Source organism: Heptranchias perlo, chromosome 9 (assembly GCF_035084215.1).
Source record: "Heptranchias perlo isolate sHepPer1 chromosome 9, sHepPer1.hap1, whole genome shotgun sequence".
Lineage (NCBI taxonomy): Eukaryota > Metazoa > Chordata > Chondrichthyes > Hexanchiformes > Hexanchidae > Heptranchias > Heptranchias perlo.
The window spans coordinates 275,908-294,167 of record NC_090333.1 but is presented as its reverse complement, the minus strand read 5'-3'; the positions used below and the strand labels follow the sequence as shown (position 1 = coordinate 294,167).

Here is an 18,260-nt window from a genome sequence, read left to right as displayed (position 1 = left end):
TCGAGGTCGAAACCTATAACACGGTGAATTTTGCGGTAATTTGTATTATCGTAAGTGAGCTCTTAAGTATGTGTATTTAGTAAGTTATCATTGTACACGTGTAATTATAAGTTAGCATTGTATATGTGTAATTATTAAGTTATCATTGTTTGCTTAATTCCTATGAAAGCCAATTAATGCCTTTGAAACCTATTATTTTGAGCATCCATTCCCTAGCAATCATTATAATCCCATTTGTTCTATAAAAGGATACGACCACCATCGGCTTCTCATTGAGAACGAACCCATTTACTTCCTTTAGAGCCTTGGCCGCGGCTTTCTCGTTGGGAAGTCCAACGAAAGCTTGTCCCTTCATCCGCCCTTCTTTCATCAATCGTATGTCGAACCTGTTAACGCAAAAGAACAGCCACATTCAAATACAAAAAAAAATCAAAGACGGAAATTGGTTTTGTTTTTGTTCCACACGATCACTAATTTCTCCTTTTCCAAACAGGTGAACTAAACGGGCACGCTGACCGACACTGGCTCCCGGCCTCGATTTTAAAATTCTCATCCTTGTGTTCAAATCCCTCCACGGCCTCCGCCCCTCCTTATCTCTGCGTTCCTCCAACTCTGGCCTCTTGTCCATTCCCCCACTTCCTTAGTTCCACCATTGGCGGCCGTGCCTTCAGCCATCTCGACCCGAAGCTCTGGAATTCCCTCCCGAAACCTCTCCGCCTCTCTACCTCCCCTCCTTTAATGCGGAGATGCCGGTGATGGACTGGGGTGGACAAACGTACGGAGTCGTACAACACCAGGTTATAGTCCAACAGCTTTATTTGAAATCACAAGCTTTCGGAGGCTTTCCTCCTTCCTCACCTGACGAAGGAGCAAAGCTCCAAAAGCTTGTGATTTCAAATAAAGCTGTTGGACTATAACCTGGTGTTGTATGACTCCGTACATTTCCCCTCCTTTAAGTCACTCCTTAAAACGTACCTTTGACCAAGCTTTTAGTCACCTGTCCTGATATCTCCTTCCTTGGCTCGGTGTTATTTGTCATTTTTTTGTCTGATTATGTTCCTATGAAGCGCCTTGTGACGTTTTACCACATTAGAGGCACTATATAAATGCAAATAGTTGTTGTTGTTGTTAGCAGGCAGGGAGTAGAAAGACGTTCTTGTCAACAGGGAAATAAATTCAATGAGACAGAGAGAGAGGCTCTGTAACATTAATAGTTTTAGTCTAATTGCAAATCAATAATAAGAAAAAGAACTTGCATCTATTTAGCACTTTTCATGATATCAGGATGTCCCAAAGCGCTTTACAGCCAATGAAGTACTTTTTGATGTGTGGGCACTGTTGTAATTTGCGCACAGCAAGATCCCACAAACAGCGATGTGATAATGACCAGATAATCTGTTTTAGTGATGTTGGTTGAGGGATAAATATTGGCCAGGATTTTAGGGAGAACACCCCTGCTCTTCTTTGAAATAGTGCCATGGAATGTTTTATGCCTGCCTGAGGGGGGCAGACGGGGCCTCAGTTTAGCATCTCATCCCGAAAGGCGGCACCACCGACAGTGCAGCACTCCTTCAGTACTGACCCTCCGACAGTGCAGCACTCCCTCAGTACTGACCCTCCGACAGTGCAGCGCTCCCTCAGTACTGACCCTCCGACAGTGCAGCGCTCCCTCAGTACTGACCCTCCGACAGTGCAGCGCTCCCTCAGTACTGACCCTCCGACAGTGCAGCGCTCCCTCAGTACTGACCCTCCGACAGTGCAGCGCTCCCTCAGTACTGACCCTCCGACAGTGCAGCGCTCCCTCAGTACTGACCCTCCGACAGTGCAGCGCTCCCTCAGTACTGACCCTCCGACAGTGCAGCGCTCCCTCAGTACCGACCCTCCGACAGTGCAGCGCTCCCTCAGTACCAACCCTCCGACAGTGCAGCGCTCCCTCAGTACCGACCCTCCGACAGTGCAGCGCTCCCTCAGTACCGACCCTCCGACAGTGCAGCGCTCCCTCAGTACTGACCCTCCGACAGTGCAGCGCTCCCTCAGTACTGACCCTCCGACAGTGCAGCGCTCCCTCAGCACTGACCCTCCGACAGAGCAGCGCTCCCTCAGCACTGACCCTCCGACAGTGCAGCGCTCCCTCAGTACCGACCCTCCGACAGTGCAGCGCTCCCTCAGTACTGACCCTCCGACAGTGCAGCGCTCCCTCAGTACCGACCCTCCGACAGTGCAGCGCTCCCTCAGTACTGACCCTCCGACAGTGCAGCACTCCCTCAGTACTGACCCTCCGACGGTGCAGCACTCCCTCAGTACTGCACTGGGAGTGTCAGCCTGGATTATGTGCTCAAGTCTCTGGAATGGAACTTGAACCCATGACCATCAGTATATTTCGAGATTATATATATAAAAAAAAAGGACACGGACCACTCTAAAGTAAGAATACTCAATTGGAGGAGGGCCAATTTCAGTGGGATGAGAACAGATCTGGCCCAGGTAAATTGGAATCAAAGATTGGCAGGCAAAACAGTAATTGAACAATGGGCGGCCTTTAAAGAGGAGATGATTCGGGTACAGTCTAGGTACATTCGCACGAGGGAGAAAGGTAGGGCAACTAAAGCCAGAGCTCCCTCATGACAAAAGAGATAGAGAGTAAGATGAAGCAGAAAAAAGGGGTGTATGACAGATGTCTCCTGGGGAGAACCAGGCTGAATATAGAAAGTTCAGAGGGGAAGTGAAAAAGGAAATAAGAGGGGCAAAGAGAGAGTATGAGAATAGACTGGCGGCCAGCATAAAAGGGAATCCAAAAGTTTTCTACAGGCGTGTGAGCAGTAAACGGATGGTAAGAGGAGGGGCGGGCCGATTAGGGACCAAAAAGGAGATCTACTCATGGAGGCTGAGGTATTAAATGAGTACTCTGCATCTGACTTTACCAAGGAAGAAGATGCTGCCAGAGTCTCAGTAAAGGAAGATGTAGTTGAGATACTGGATGGGCTAAAAATTGATAAAGAGGACATACTGGAAAGGCTAGCTGTATTTAAAGTAGATAAGTCACCTGGTCTGGATGAGATGCATCCTAGGTTGCTGAGGGAAGTAAGGGTGGAAATTGCAGAGGTACTGCCCATAATCTTCCAAACATCCTTAGATATGGGGGTGGTGCCAGAGGACTGGAGAATTGCAAATGTTACACCCTTGTTCAAAAAAGGGTGTAAGGATAAACCCAGCAACTACAGGCCAGTCAGTTTAACCTCAGTGGTGGGGAAACTTATAGAAACGATAATCCAGGACAGAATTAGCAGTCACTTAGACAATTGTGGATTGATTAGGGAAAGCCAGCAAGGATTTGTTAAAGGCAAATCGTGTTTAACTAACCTGATTGAGTTTTTTGATGAGATAACAGAGAGATTAGAAGAGGGCAATGCAGCTGATGTAGTGTCTATGGACTTTCAAAAGACGTTTGAAAAAGTGTCACATAATAGGCTTATCATCAAGATTGTGGCCCATGGAATAAAGGGGGTAACATCAGCATGGATACAAAATTGGCTAAACAGGAAACAGAGAGTAGTGGTGAACGGTTGTTTTTCGGACTGGAGGGAGGCGTACAGTGGTGTTCCCCAGGGGTCAGTGCTGGGACCACTGCTTTTCTTGATATATATTAATGACTTGGACTTGGGTGTACAGGACACAATTTCAAAATTTGCAGATGACACAAAACTTGGAAGTGTAGTAAACAGTGAGGAGGATAGTGATAGACTTCAAGAGGATATAGACCAGCTGGTGGCATGGGCAGACATGTGGCAGATGAAATTTAACGCAGAAAAATGCAACGTGATACATTTTGGCAAGAAGAACGAGGAGAGGCAATATAAACTAGAGGGCACAATTTTAAAAGGGGGACAGGAACAGAGAGATCTGGGGGTATATGTGCACAAATCGTTAAAGGTGGCAGGGCAGGTTGAGAAAGCGGTTAAAAAAGCACACAGGGTCCTGGACTTTATAAATAGAGGCAGAGAGTATAAAAGCAAGGAAGTCATGATGAACCTTTATAAAACACTGGTTTGACCACAACTGGAGTATTGTGTCCAGTTCAGGCACCGCACTGTAGGAAAGATGTGAAGGCCTTCGAAAGGGTGCAGAAAAGATTTACTAGAATGATTCCAGGGATGAGGGACTTTAGTTACGTGAATAGACTGGAGAAGCTGGGGTTGTTCTCCTTGGAACAGAGATGGTTGCGAGGAGATTTGATAGAGGTGTTCAAAATCATGAAGGGTCTGGACAGAGTAAATAGAGAGAAACTGTTCCCATTGGCGGAAGGGTCAAGAACCAGGAGGACATGGGTTTAAGGTGATTGGCAAAAGAACCAAAGGTGACATGAGGATAAATAAAATATAATATATATAAACACACACACACACACACACACGACAAAGGTCTTACATGTTCCTTTCAGTTTGCGATGAGAAATCGACGTATCTGCCGAAGATGAATTTCAAGTCCTGGAATGAGAACAAAGTGTGAAAACATCAAATGCATAAACTTTGCAACTCTGAATCTTGCAACAAAAAAAAACTGCATTTAGTTTTTTTTTTAAAAAGAGAAACTGGCAATGGGCAGAGGTTGGAAGACATTACCTTTTCTTCAGCTTGTTTGGACAAATTCTTTACATACAATCTGCAGGTTGGCTCGCCTGGATTGTAATTCTTAAACATCGACATGCTCTCCATCTCTGTTACAAATAAAAAATATAAAACTGCATATCAATAGGAACATAGAAACAGGAGGCCATTCAGTCCCGCCATTCAATTAGACCATGGCTGATCTGTATCTTAACTCCATTTACCCTCCTTGCTTCTGTAACCCTTGATACCCTCACCCAACAAAAATCTATCAATCTTAGGTTTGAAATTTTCAATTGACCCCCAGCCTCAACAGCTTTGTGTGAAGAAATGCTTCCTGACATCACCCCTGAATGGCCGAGCTCTAATTTTAAGATTATGCCCCCTTGTTCTGGACTCTCCCACCAGAGGAAATAGTTTCTTAGCCCCAAAGTTTTACTCTCACCACTGACTAGTGAACTAAAAAAAAAAGTTTGATTCCAGCCAACATTTGTATATATTTTTAAAAAGAAATTTTATACAGTTTTGAAGATCAAAATAGAGAGAAAACATGGAACTACAGACCGGTTAGCCTAACATCAGTAGTAGGGGGAATGCTAGAGTCTATTATAATAGATGTGATAACAGGACATTTAGAAAATATCTATGGGGTTAGACAAAGTCAACATGGATTTATGAAAGGGAAATCGTGTTTGACAAACCTACTGGAGTTTTTTTGAGGATGTAACTGGTAGAATAGATAAGGGAGAACCAGTGGATGTGGTGTATTTGGATTTTCAGAAGGCCTTTGATAAAGTCCCACATAAGAGGTTAGTGTGCAAAGTTAAAGCACATGGGATTGGGGGGAATATACTGGCATGGATTGAAAATTGGAAACAGAGGGTAGGAATAAATGGGTCTTTTTCCAGGTGGCAGGCAGTGACTAGTGGGGTACCGCAGGGATCAGTGCTTGGGCCCCAGCTATTCACAATATATATCAATGATTTGGATGAGGGAACCAAATGTAGTATTTCCAAGTTTGCTGACGACACAAAACTAGGTGGGAATGTGAGTTGTGAGGAGGATGCAAAGAGGCTTCAAGGTGATTTAGACAAGTTGAGTGAGTGGGCAAATACATGGCAGATGCAGTATAATGTGGATAAATGTGAAATTATCTACTTCGGAAGGAAAAACAGAAAGGCTGAATATTATTTAAATGGTGATCGATTGGGGAATGTTGATGTACAAAGGGACCTGGGTGTCCTTGTACACCAGTCACTGAAAACAAACACGCAGGTGCAGCAGGCAGTTAGGAAGGCAAATGTATGTTGGTCTTCATTGCAAGAGGATTTGAGTATAGGAGCAAGAATGCCTTACTGCAGTTATACGGGGCCTTGGTGAGACCACACCTGGAGTATTGTGTGCAGTTTTGGTCTCCTTACCTAAGAAAGGATATACTTGCCATAGAGGGAATGCAGCAAAGGTTCACCAGACTGATTCCTGGGATGGCAGGACTGTCGTATGAGGAGTGATTGGGTCGACTTGGCCTGTATTCACTCGAGTTTAGAAGAATGAGAGGGGATCTCATTGAAGCATATAAAATTCTGACAGGGCTAGACAGACTGGATGCAGGGAGGATGTTTCCCCTGGCTGGGGGGTCCAGAACGTGGGGTCACAGCCTCAGGATACGGGGTAGGACATTTAGGACTGAGATGAGGAGAAATTTCTTCATTCAGAGGGTGGTGAACCTGTGGAATTCTCTACCACAGAAGGCTGTGGAGGCCAATTCACTGAATATATTTAAGAAGCAGCTAGATAGATTTCTAGACATCGCTGGTACACACACACTGGTACAAAGGCATCAAGGGGTATGGGGGAAGAGAGCGGGAATATGGTATTGAGATAGAGGATCAGCCATGATCATTTTGAATGGCAGAGCAGGCTTGAAGGGCTGAATGGCCTACCCCTGCTCCTATTTTCTATGTTTCGATCAGCAATCTGGATTACTGGGGATTGTTACAAAACGCAAAACTGTTACATTTTTAGAACTGGATTTCAAAATGTGACTGACACAAACAAGCAGAAGGCACTTTTGCCTTGGCACATACCCTCTCACACAGTGCCCTGCCAACTGGGACCAGTTTGGCACACACTATCCTCCGTCTCACTTCATCACCGTACATCCACAAACTCAGCACTGGCCTGGCCTGCAGCCCCTGTCTCTCACACTGGTACACTGGAATGTAACCTCTCACGCAGCGCCTCTCACACACACTGGTACACTGACACGAAGCCCCTCTCATACACACTGGTGCACTGGCACGCAGGCTCTCTCTCACTGGTGCACTGGCACGCAGCCCTTCTCTCTCACTGATACACTGGAATGCAGCCTCTTTCGCACAATGGCACGCAGCCTCACACACACACTGGTACAATGGCACGCAGCCTCACACACACACTGGTACAATGGCACGCAGCCTCACACACACACTGGTACAATGGCACGCAGCCTCACACACACACTGGCACGCAGCCTCACACACACACTGGCACAATGGCACGCAGCCACACACACACACTGGCACGCAGCCTCACACACACACTGGTACAATGGCACGCAGCCTCACACACACACTGGCACGCAGCCTCACACACACACTGGCACAATGGCACGCAGCCACACACACACACTGGTACAATGGCACGCAGCCACACACACACACTGATACAATGGCACGCAGCCACACACACACACACTGGTACAATGGCACGCAGCCACACACACACACTGGTACAATGGCACGCAGCCTCACACACACACACTGGTACAATGGCACGCAGCCTCACACACACACTGGCACAATGGCACGCAGCCTCACACACACACTGGCACAATGGCACGCAGCCTCACACACACACTGGCACACAGCCTCACACACACACTGGCACAATGGCACGCAGCCTCACACACACACTGGCACAATGGCACGCAGCCTCACACACACACTGGCACAATGGCACGCAGCCTCACACACACACTGGCACAATGGCACGCAGCCTCACACACACACTGGCACAATGGCACGCAGCCTCACACACACACTGGCACACAGCCTCACACACACACTGGCACAATGGCACGCAGCCTCACACACACACTGGTACAATGGCATGCAGCCACACACACACACTGGCACAATGGCACGCAGCCTCACACACACACTGGCACACTGGCACACAGCCTCACACACACACTGGCACACAGCCTCACACACACACTGGCACAATGGCACGCAGCCACACACACACACTGGCACAATGGCACGCAGCCACACACACACTGGCACAATGGCACGCAGCCTCACACACACACTGGCACAATGGCACGCAGCCTCACACACACACTGGCACAATGGCACGCAGCCACACACACACACTGGCACAATGGCACGCAGCCACACACACACACTGGTACAGTGGCACGCAGCCACACACACACACTGGCACAGTGGCACGCAGCCTCACACACACACTGGCACAGTGGCACGCAGCCTCACACACACACTGGCACAGTGGCACGCAGCCTCACACACACACTGGCACGATGGCACGCAGCCTCACACACACACTGGCACGGTGGCACGCAGCCTCACACACACACTGGCACGGTGGCACGCAGCCTCACACACACACTGGCACAATGGCACGCAGCCTCACACACAAACTGGCACACAGCCTCACACACACACTGGCACACAGCCTCACACACACACTGGCACACAGCCTCACACACACACTGGCACACAGCCTCACACACACTGGCACACAGCCTCACACACACTGGCACACAGCCTCACACACACACTGGCACACAGCCTCACACACACACTGGCACACAGCCTCACACACACACTGGCACACAGCCTCACACACACACTGGCACACAGCCTCACACACACACTGGCACACAGCCTCACACACACACTGGCACACAGCCTCACACACACACTGGCACACAGCCTCACACACACACTGGCACACAGCCTCACACACACACTGGCACGCAGCCTCACACACACACTGGCACGCAGCCTCACACACACACTGGCACGCAGCCTCACACACACACTGGCACGCAGCCTCACACACACACTGGCACGCAGCCTCACACACACACTGGCACGCAGCCTCACACACACACTGGCACGCAGCCTCACACACACACTGGCACGCAGCCTCACACACACACTGGCACGCAGCCTCACACACACACTGGCACGCAGCCTCACACACACACTGGCACGCAGCCTCACACACACACTGGCACGCAGCCTCACACACACACTGGCACGCAGCCTCACACACACACTGGCACGCAGCCTCACACACACACTGGCACGCAGCCTCACACACACACTGGCACGCAGCCTCACACACACACTGGCACGCAGCCTCACACACACACTGGCACGCAGCCTCACACACACACTGGCACGCAGCCTCACACACACACTGGTACAATGGCACGCAGCCACACACACACACTGGTACAATGGCACGCAGCCACACACACACACTGGCACAATGGCACGCAGCCTCACACACTGGCACAATGGCACGCAGCCTCACTCACACACTGGTACAATGGCACGCAGCCACACACACACACTGGCACAATGGCACGCAGCCACACACACTGGCACAATGGCACGCAGCCACACACACTGGCACAATGGCACGCAGCCACACACACTGGTACACAGCCTCTCTCTCACACACTGGTACACAGCCTCTCTCTCACACACTGGTACACAGCCTCTCTCTCACACACTGGTACACAGCCTCTCTCTCACACACTGGTACACAGCCTCTCTCTCACACACTGGTACACAGCCTCTCTCTCACACACTGGTACGCAGCCTCTCTCTCACACACTGGTACGCAGCCTCTCTCTCACACACTGGTACACAGCCTCTCTCTCACACACTGGTACACAGCCTCTCTCTCACACACTGGTACACAGCCTCTCTCTCACACACTGGTACACAGCCTCTCTCTCACACACTGGTACACAGCCTCTCTCTCACACACTGGTACACAGCCTCTCTCTCACACACTGGTACACAGCCTCTCTCTCACACACTGGTACACAGCCTCTCTCTCACACACTGGTACACAGCCTCTCTCTCACACACTGGTACACAGCCTCTCTCTCACACACTGGTACACAGCCTCTCTCTCACACACTGGTACACAGCCTCTCTCTCACACACTGGTACACAGCCTCTCTCTCACACACTGGTACACAGCCTCTCTCTCACACACTGGTACACAGCCTCTCTCTCACACACTGGTACACAGCCTCTCTCTCACACACTGGTACACAGCCTCTCTCTCACACACTGGTACACTGACATGCACTCTGCTGGTCTCACAGACCTTCTCTGGCGATTCGGCCCTTCCCCAGCTGTTTCCTAGAGATGAACTCGGAGGGAATCTCTTCCTCTTCCTCCTCCTCGCTTTCACTTTTAGAATGAACAGGAGCGGGACGAAGCTTCCCAAATCCCGTGCTTTGAGACTCTGAATTTTCCTGTGGCTCTGGAAACGTGATATTAGTTAGATCTGTGCTCAATAATCGGTCACATCACTGACAGTTACCTCATGTTTACTGTTATTCTCATCTAGAATGTGACTGGACCCTTAACTAACATCAGAGCAACTTGCATTTATATAGCGCCTTTAACGTAGTAAAACGTCCCAAGGCCCTTCACAGGAGCGATTATCAAGCAGAATTTGACACCGAGCCACATGAGGAGATATTCGGACAGGTGACCAAAAGCTTGGTCAGAGAGGTAGGTTTTAAGGAGCGTCTTAAAGGAGGAGAGAGAGGGGGAGAGGGGGAGAGGTTTAGGGAGGGAATTCCAGAGCCGCCAATCGTGGAGCGATTAAAATCGGGGATGCGCAAGAGGCCAGAATTGGAGGAGTGCAGAGATCTCGCAGCATTGTAGGGCTGGAGGGGGTTACAGAGATAGGGAGGGGTGTAGGGCTGGAGGGGGTTACAGAGATAGGGAGGGGTGTAGGGCTGGAGGGGCTTACAGAGAGAGGGAGGGGTGTAGGGCTGGAGGGGGTTACAGAGATAGGGAGGGGTGTAGGGCTGGAGGGGGTTACAGAGATAGGGAGGGGTGTAGGGCTGGAGGAGGTTACAGAGATAGGGAGGGGTGTAGGGCTGGAGGGGGTTACAGAGATGGGGAGGGGTGTAGGGCTGGAGGGGGTTACAGAGATAGGGAGGGGTGTAGGACTGGAGGAGGTTACAGAGATAGGGAGGGGTGTAGGGCTGGAGGGGGTTACAGAGATGGGGAGGGGTGTAGGGCTGGAGGAGGTTACAGAGATAGGGAGGGGTGTAGGGCTGGAGGAGGTTACAGAGATAGGGAGGGGCGAGGCCACGGAGGGATTTGAAGACAAGGAGGAGAATTTTTAAATTGAGGCGTTGCTGGACTGGGAGCCAGTGTATCAGTCCTGTTAGTGATTATATTTAGTACACAATCCATAAATCTTTTGATGAGCCTCAAAGCTTCAAGTCAATCCCTTCATTGAAGCAACTGTTACACGTGACAAAGGCACGAACGAGGCATTCAGCGGCAGACAGGCTGAGGCATGGGCGGAGGTGGGTGATATTACAGAGGTGGAAGGCAGCGGCCTTGGCGATGGAGAGGATAGCGGGTCGGAAGATCCGCTCAGGGTCAAAGCGGATGCCGTGACTGCAAACAGTTAGATTCAGCCTGAGACAGGGGTCAGGGAGAGGACGGTCAGGGAGGGGGCGGAGGAGTGGGGAGGGAGACGATGACTTTGGCCTTCCCAATTTTAGGCTGGAGGAAGTTGCAGCTCGTCCAAGACAAGCAGCCTGACATTACAGAGGCAGCACGAAGAAGCGGAAGAGGAGGGGCCCAAGAACGGATGGGGGTCTCCGAATCTCACCGTGTGCTGATTAGCTGCTGCGATTATCTACATCACACAGGAGTTGCTGGACGGAAAAAGACCAAAGTCCATCTAATTCACCTTCCACCATCCTGGTAATCACACGGTACGACGATAATGGAGTTATTGACCAATCACAGCAATCAATCTCTATCAACGAGTCTCCAACAGACCCAGACATGAGGTGAGGAAAACCCCCAGTGGGGGAAGAGCTTTGGGAACCATAGGTCCAAAGTCACCTGTTCCTCCCGAACATGCTACATCTGAGTCAGAAGGTCGTGGGTTCAAGTCCCATTCCAGAAACCTGAACACGAATATCCAGGCTGACACTCCCAGTGCAGTACTGAGGGAGTGCCGCACCGTCGGAGGGTCAGTACTGAGGGAGTGCCGCACTGTCGGAGGGTCAGTACTGAGGGAGCGCCGCACCGTCGGAGGGTCAGTACTGAGGGAGCGCCGCACCGTCGGAGGGTCAGTACTGAGGGAGTGCCGCACCGTCGGAGGGTCAGTACTGAGGGAGCGCCGCACCGTCGGAGGGTCAGTACTGAGGGAGCGCCGCACCGTCGGAGGGTCAGTACTGAGGGAGCGCCGCACCGTCGGAGGGTCAGTACTGAGGGAGCGCCGCACCGTCGGAGGGTCAGTACTGAGGGAGCGCCGCACCGTCGGAGGGTCAGTACTGAGGGAGCGCCGCACCGTCGGAGGGTCAGTACTGAGGGAGCGCCGCACCGTCGGAGGGTCAGTACTGAGGGAGCGCCGCACCGTCGGAGGGTCAGTACTGAGGGAGCGCCGCACTGTCGGAGGGTCAGAACTGAGGGAGTGCCGCACTGACGGAGGGTCAGCACTGAGGGAGTGCCGCACTGACGGAGGGTCAGCACTGAGGGAGCGCCACACTGACGGAGGGCCATCTTCCGGATGAGACGTTAAACCAACGTCTGCCCTCTCAGGAGGATGTAAAAGATCCCACAGCACGATTTTCAAGAGTAGGTGAGTTCTCCCTGGCGTCCTGGTCAAAATTTATTCTTTGGTCATTTATCTCGTTGCCCTTTGTGGGATCATGCTGTGCGCAATTTGTCTGCCGCATTTCGTACATTACAACAGTGACCACACTTCAAAAATTACTTCATTGGCTGTAATGCACTTTGGGATGTCCTGAGGTGGCGAAAAGCACTGTAGAAATGCAAGTCTTTTTTCCCCACTTACCACATTTCGTGTCTCAAATGACAAGACATAACATTAACTGCACCTCAACTGTACTTAATTGGCCGCAAAGGGTTTTGTGAAAGGAGCTTTAATAAATTCAAGTGCGTTCTTTTTGCAACAACGTTTGTCGTCTTAAACGGCCTTCCACAAAGAGCACCCGCCGAGTTTGTGCCCTACCTTGTCGACGCTCCCCTCCTCCCTCCAGCAAGCCGGCAACGTCGGCAGAGATGTGAAATTCTATTTTCTTTTGGCCGTGAGGCTGCGGCTGGTCAAACACCTCAGAAGGCGGCACGGCGGGATGGGAGCTGGGGGGGGGGGGGGCACAGGAAGACGCAAATCAATCCTCGACAAAAAGAAAATGAACCGCGAGTCTGTTTACACTTCAGCTCGTCCGTGCGTCCGTCCGACCGCTGTTAGTCGGACCTCGCCCCTAGTGCTGATTGGCTGCTGTGCAACACAGGAACCGCTGGGTGACGAAAGACCCAGGGGTCCATCTCGTTCGCCTTCCACCATCCCGGCCGACGCATGATATGACGATAAGGGAATTGTCGACTAATCAGAGCCATCAATCTCGATGAACGAGTCTCCAACAGACCCAGACATGAGGTGGGGAAAACCCACCCACCCCCCAACTGTCCAAAAAAAACTAATATTTTTTGTCAAAGGAATTGAGGGGAAAAAAAACTGCGTGAAGAATCTATTCAACTATTTTTATAAATATATATCCATTCTCGGGATGTGGGCGTCGCTGGCAAGGCCAGCGTTTATTGCCCATCCTTAGTTGCCCTGAGATGGTGGTGGTACAACTGAGGGACTTGCTAGGTCACTTTAGAGGTCAGTTCAGAGTCAACCACACTGATGTGAGACGGGTGTCACATATAGGTCAGACCGGATAAGAGGTGCGCTAGTAAGGGATGTCCCAGTGTGTGCAGGAACACTACAGGGGTGAGCTGGTGAGGGGTGTACCAGTACTGGGACACTGCGGGGTGAGCTGGTGAGGGGTGTACCAGTACTGGGACACTGCGGGGTGAGCTGGTGAGGGGTGTACCAGCACTGGGACACTGCTGGGTGAGCTGGTGAGGGGTGTACCAGCACTGGGACACTGCGGGGTGAGCTGGTGAGGGGTGTACCAGCGCTGGGACACTGCGGGGTGAGCTGGTGAGGGGTGTACCAGCGCTGGGACACTGCTGGGTGAGCTGGTGAGGGGTGTACCAGTGCTGGGACACTGCGGGGTGAGCTGGTGAGGGGTTTACCAGTGCTGGGACACTGCGGGGTGAGCTGGTGAGGGGTGTACCAGCACTGGGACACTGCGGGGTGAGCTGGTGAGGGGTGTACCAGCACTGGGACACTGCGGGGTGAGCTGGTGAGGGGTGTACCAGTGCTGGGACACTGCGGGGTGAGCTGGTGAGGGGTGTACCAGCGCTGGGACACTGCGGGGTGAGCTGGTGAGGGGTGTACCAGTGCTGGGACACTGCGAGGTGAGCTGGTGAGGGGTGTACCAGTACTGGGACACTGCGGGGTGAGCTGGTGAGGGGTGTACCAGCGCTGGGACACTGCGGGGTGAGCTGGTGAGGGGTGTACCAGTACTGGGACACTGCGGGGTGAGCTGGTGAGGGGTGTACCAGCGCTGGGACACTGCGGGGTGAGCTGGTGAGGGGTGTACCAGTACTGGGACACTGCGGGGTGAGCTGGTGAGGGGTGTACCAGCGCTGGGACACTGCGGGGTGAGCTGGTGAGGGGTGTACCAGTACTGGGACACTGCGGGGTGAGCTGGTGAGGGGTGTACCAGTGCTGGGACACTGCGGGGTGAGCTGGTGAGGGGTGTACCAGTACTGGGACACTGCGGGGTGAGCTGGTGAGGGGTGTACCAGTACTGGGACACTGCGGGGTGAGCTGGTGAGGGGTGTACCAGCGCTGGGACACTGCTGGGTGAGCTGGTGAGGGGTGTACCAGTGCTGGGACACTGCGGGGTGAGCTGGTGAGGGGTGTACCAGCACTGGGACACTGCGGGGTGAGCTGGTGAGGGGTGTACCAGCGCTGGGACACTGCTGGGTGAGCTGGTGAGGGGTGTACCAGCGCTGGGACACTGCTGGGTGAGCTGGTGAGGGGTGTACCAGCGCTGGGACACTGCTGGGTGAGCTGGTGAGGGGTGTACCAGTACTGGGACACTGCGGGGTGAGCTGGTGAGGGGTGTACCAGCGCTGGGACACTGCGGGGTGAGCTGGTGAGGGGTGTACCAGTACTGGGACACTGCGGGGTGAGCTGGTGAGGGGTGTACCAGCACTGGGACACTGCGGGGTGAGCTGGTGAGGGGTGTACCAGTGCTGGGACACTGCGGGGTGAGCTGGTGAGGGGTGTACCAGTGCTGGGACACTGCGGGGTGAGCTGGTGAGGGGTGTACCAGCGCTGGGACACTGCGGGGTGAGCTGGTGAGGGGTGTACCAGTGCTGGGACACTACGGGGGTGAGCTGGTGAGGGGTGTACCAGCACTGGGACACTGCGGGGTGAGCTGGTGAGGGGTGTACCAGCACTGGGACACTGCGGGGTGAGCTGGTGAGGGGTGTACCAGCGCTGGGACACTGCGGGGTGAGCTGGTGAGGGGTGTACCAGCGCTGGGACACTGCGGGGTGAGCTGGTGAGGGGTGTACCAGCACTGGGACACTGCGGGGTGAGCTGGTGAGGGGTGTACCAGTGCTGGGACACTGCTGGGTGAGCTGGTGAGGGGTGTACCAGCGCTGGGACACTGCGGGGTGAGCTGGTGAGGGGTGTACCAGTGCTGGGACACTGCGGGGTGAGCTGGTGAGGGGTGTACCAGCACTGGGACACTGCGGGGTGAGCTGGTGAGGGGTGTACCAGCGCTGGGACACTGCGGGGTGAGCTGGTGAGGGGTGTACCAGCGCTGGGACACTGCGGGGTGAGCTGGTGAGGGGTGTACCAGCGCTGGGACACTGCTGGGTGAGCTGGTGAGGGGTGTACCAGTACTGGGACACTGCTGGGTGAGCTGGTGAGGGGTGTACCAGTGCTGGGACACTGCGGGGTGAGCTGGTGAGGGGTGTACCAGCACTGGGACACTGCGGGGTGAGCTGGTGAGGGGTGAGCTGGTGAGGGGTGTACCAGTGCTGGGACACTGCAGGGTGAGCTGTAGGAGATGTCCCAGTGTGTGCGGGAACACTGCTGGGGTGAGCTGGTGAGGGGTGTACCAGTGTGTGCGGGAACACTGCTGGGGTGAGCTGGTGAGGGGTGTACCAGTGCTGGGACACTGCAGGGTGAGCTGTAGGAGATGTCCCAGTGTGTGCGGGAACACTGCTGGGGTGAGCTGGTGAGGGGTGTACCAGTGTGTGCGGGAACACTGCTGGGGTGAGCTAGTAAGCTTCACACTCATTGTCCACCCTACCCTGTGGACAATTAGCCCAATTCTTTCTATAGTACTGCCAAATAGATGGCCAACTATAGGACACCAGGTGCAGAACGGGGTTCAGGAGCAAGATTCTCCTGTAAAGATAAGCCCACTGGATTAAATGTCCATGAATCTGTAATAGATTCAATACTGCTGTGGTTTTACATTTGTTAAACACAGCATGGATGAGATAATGTTACGTTTCTTTATTCATTGCACAAGTTCCAAGGGGCACAGTTATTCTCTTGGACTCTTACCTTTGAGTCGGTGCTTTTGGTACATTAATCAGGTCCTTTAATCTGGGCCGTTTTCTGACAGAAACCCGTTTTTTCTTCTGCGTCCGTTTTGGTGGAAGTGAGGCTAGTCCCATCAAGCGTACCATTCTTCAGAGGAAAAGAAAACGTTTTTAGTCTTAAGATATTTCCCCAAATCACCACCTATCCCTTTGGTGTCAGCCGTGGCTCAGTGGGCAGCACTCTCGCCTCTGAATCAGAAGTTCATGGGTTCAAATCCTACTCCACAGACATGAGCTCAAAATCCAGGCTGACACTCCCAGTGCAGTACTGAGGGAGTACTGTCGAGGTGCCGTCTTTCGGATGAGACGTTAAACCGTAGCCCCGTCTGCCCTCTCAGATGGATGTAAAAGATCCCACAGCCACTCTTTCGAAGAGGAGCAGGGGCGTTCTCCCCAGTGTTCTGGCCACTATTTATCCCTCAATCAACATCAAACTAAGTCAAAACTGCGTGGGATCTTGCTGTGCACAAATTGGCTGCCATGTCGCCTACATTACAACAACGAGTACATTTCAAACAGTACATCATTGGCTGTGAAGCATTTTGTGACGTTCTAAGTGTAATAAATTGGATGGCCAGGTGGTGAAGGATAGAATAATAGAGCCTGGTCTTCAGTTGCTTCCAAGCCTTTATTCACAGAGGTCCACATTACCCACCGTGCACCCCCTAGATAAGCTCTCATATAAATGAATACGAGAGCCCCCCCAATTGATACTAGTGAGAAGGAGGAATTAAAGGAAATTAGTATTAGTAAAAAAAAGTGCTGGAGAAATTAATGGGACTGAAAGCCGATAAATCCCCAGGGTCTGATAATCTGCATCCCAGAGTATTAAAAGAGGTAGCCATGGAAATGGTGGATGCATTAGTTGTCATTTTCCAAAATTCTATAGATCATGGAACAGCTCCTGCAGATTGGAGGGTGGAAAATGTAACCCCATTATTTAAAAAAAGGAGGGAGAGAAAGCAGGGAACTACAGACCGGTTAGCCTAACATCAGTAGTAGGGAAAATGCTAGAGTCTATTATAAAGAATTCTCTACCACAGAAGGCTGTGGAGGCCAAGTCACTGAATATATTTAAGAAGCAGCTAGATAGATTTCGAGACACAAAAGGCATCAAGGGGTATGGGGAGAGAGCGGGAATATGGTATTGAGATAGAGGATCAGCCATGATCACATTGAATGGCGGAGCAGGCTCGAAGGGCCGAATGGCCTACTCCTGCTCCTATTTTCTATGTTTCTATGATATGCACCACCTGAATACAATTAACACTAATTGATATAAATCATATGGATACAACTAACACTGAGGTTGTGAAAAATGCTATATAAATGCAAGTCTGTCTTTCTTTCACCAACTGAAGCAACCATATGGTGCTACGAACACGTGTCGGAACATTAATCAGAGGGTCCTTGAACTAGCAGTGGGGAACGTGAGCAGTTTCTGAGCTGATCGTGGTGAGAAAAACAACAGATTGTAGACACATAGAATCAGAATGTTCCAGCACTGAAACAGGGCATCGGGCCCACCAAATCTGACCCATGAGCCACCTACTCTAATCCCTCTCCTGCTTAGAATCAGAGAATCATACAGCAGAGAACGCCGCCATTCGGCCCATCGTGCCTGTGTCGGCTCTTTGAAAGAGCTATCCAATTAATCCCACTCCCCCTGCTCTTTCCCCCATCGCCCTGCAAACTTTTCCCCTTCAAGTATTTATCCAATTCCCTTTTGAAAGTTATTATTGAATCTGCTTCCACCGCCCTTTCAGGCAGCGCATTCCAGATCAGAACAACTCGCCGTGTAAAAAAAAACTCA

General features: G+C 51.8%; 1 protein-coding gene across 8 annotated transcripts in view; it reads right to left on the bottom strand.

The window, feature by feature from the left end:
• The window catches only part of rnpc3 (RNA-binding region (RNP1, RRM) containing 3), a 58,288-nt gene that overhangs the window by 12,561 nt on the left and 27,467 nt on the right, over window positions 1-18,260 (bottom strand). For all 8 annotated transcript variants that reach the window (XR_010963807.1, XR_010963808.1, XR_010963806.1 and 5 more), the window contains exons 9-14: window positions 16,410-16,535; window positions 12,933-13,060; window positions 10,023-10,181; window positions 4,620-4,714; window positions 4,426-4,484; window positions 254-386 (exon numbers count right to left, since the gene is read on the bottom strand). Coding sequence is in view for 4 of the 8 variants with exons in the window: in XM_067989775.1 (XP_067845876.1) it covers window positions 254-386; window positions 4,426-4,484; window positions 4,620-4,714; window positions 10,023-10,181; window positions 12,933-13,060; window positions 16,410-16,535 (700 nt within the window). In the remaining 4 variants the exon portion in view is untranslated. The remainder of the gene's footprint in view (window positions 1-253; window positions 387-4,425; window positions 4,485-4,619; window positions 4,715-10,022; window positions 10,182-12,932; window positions 13,061-16,409; window positions 16,536-18,260) is intronic.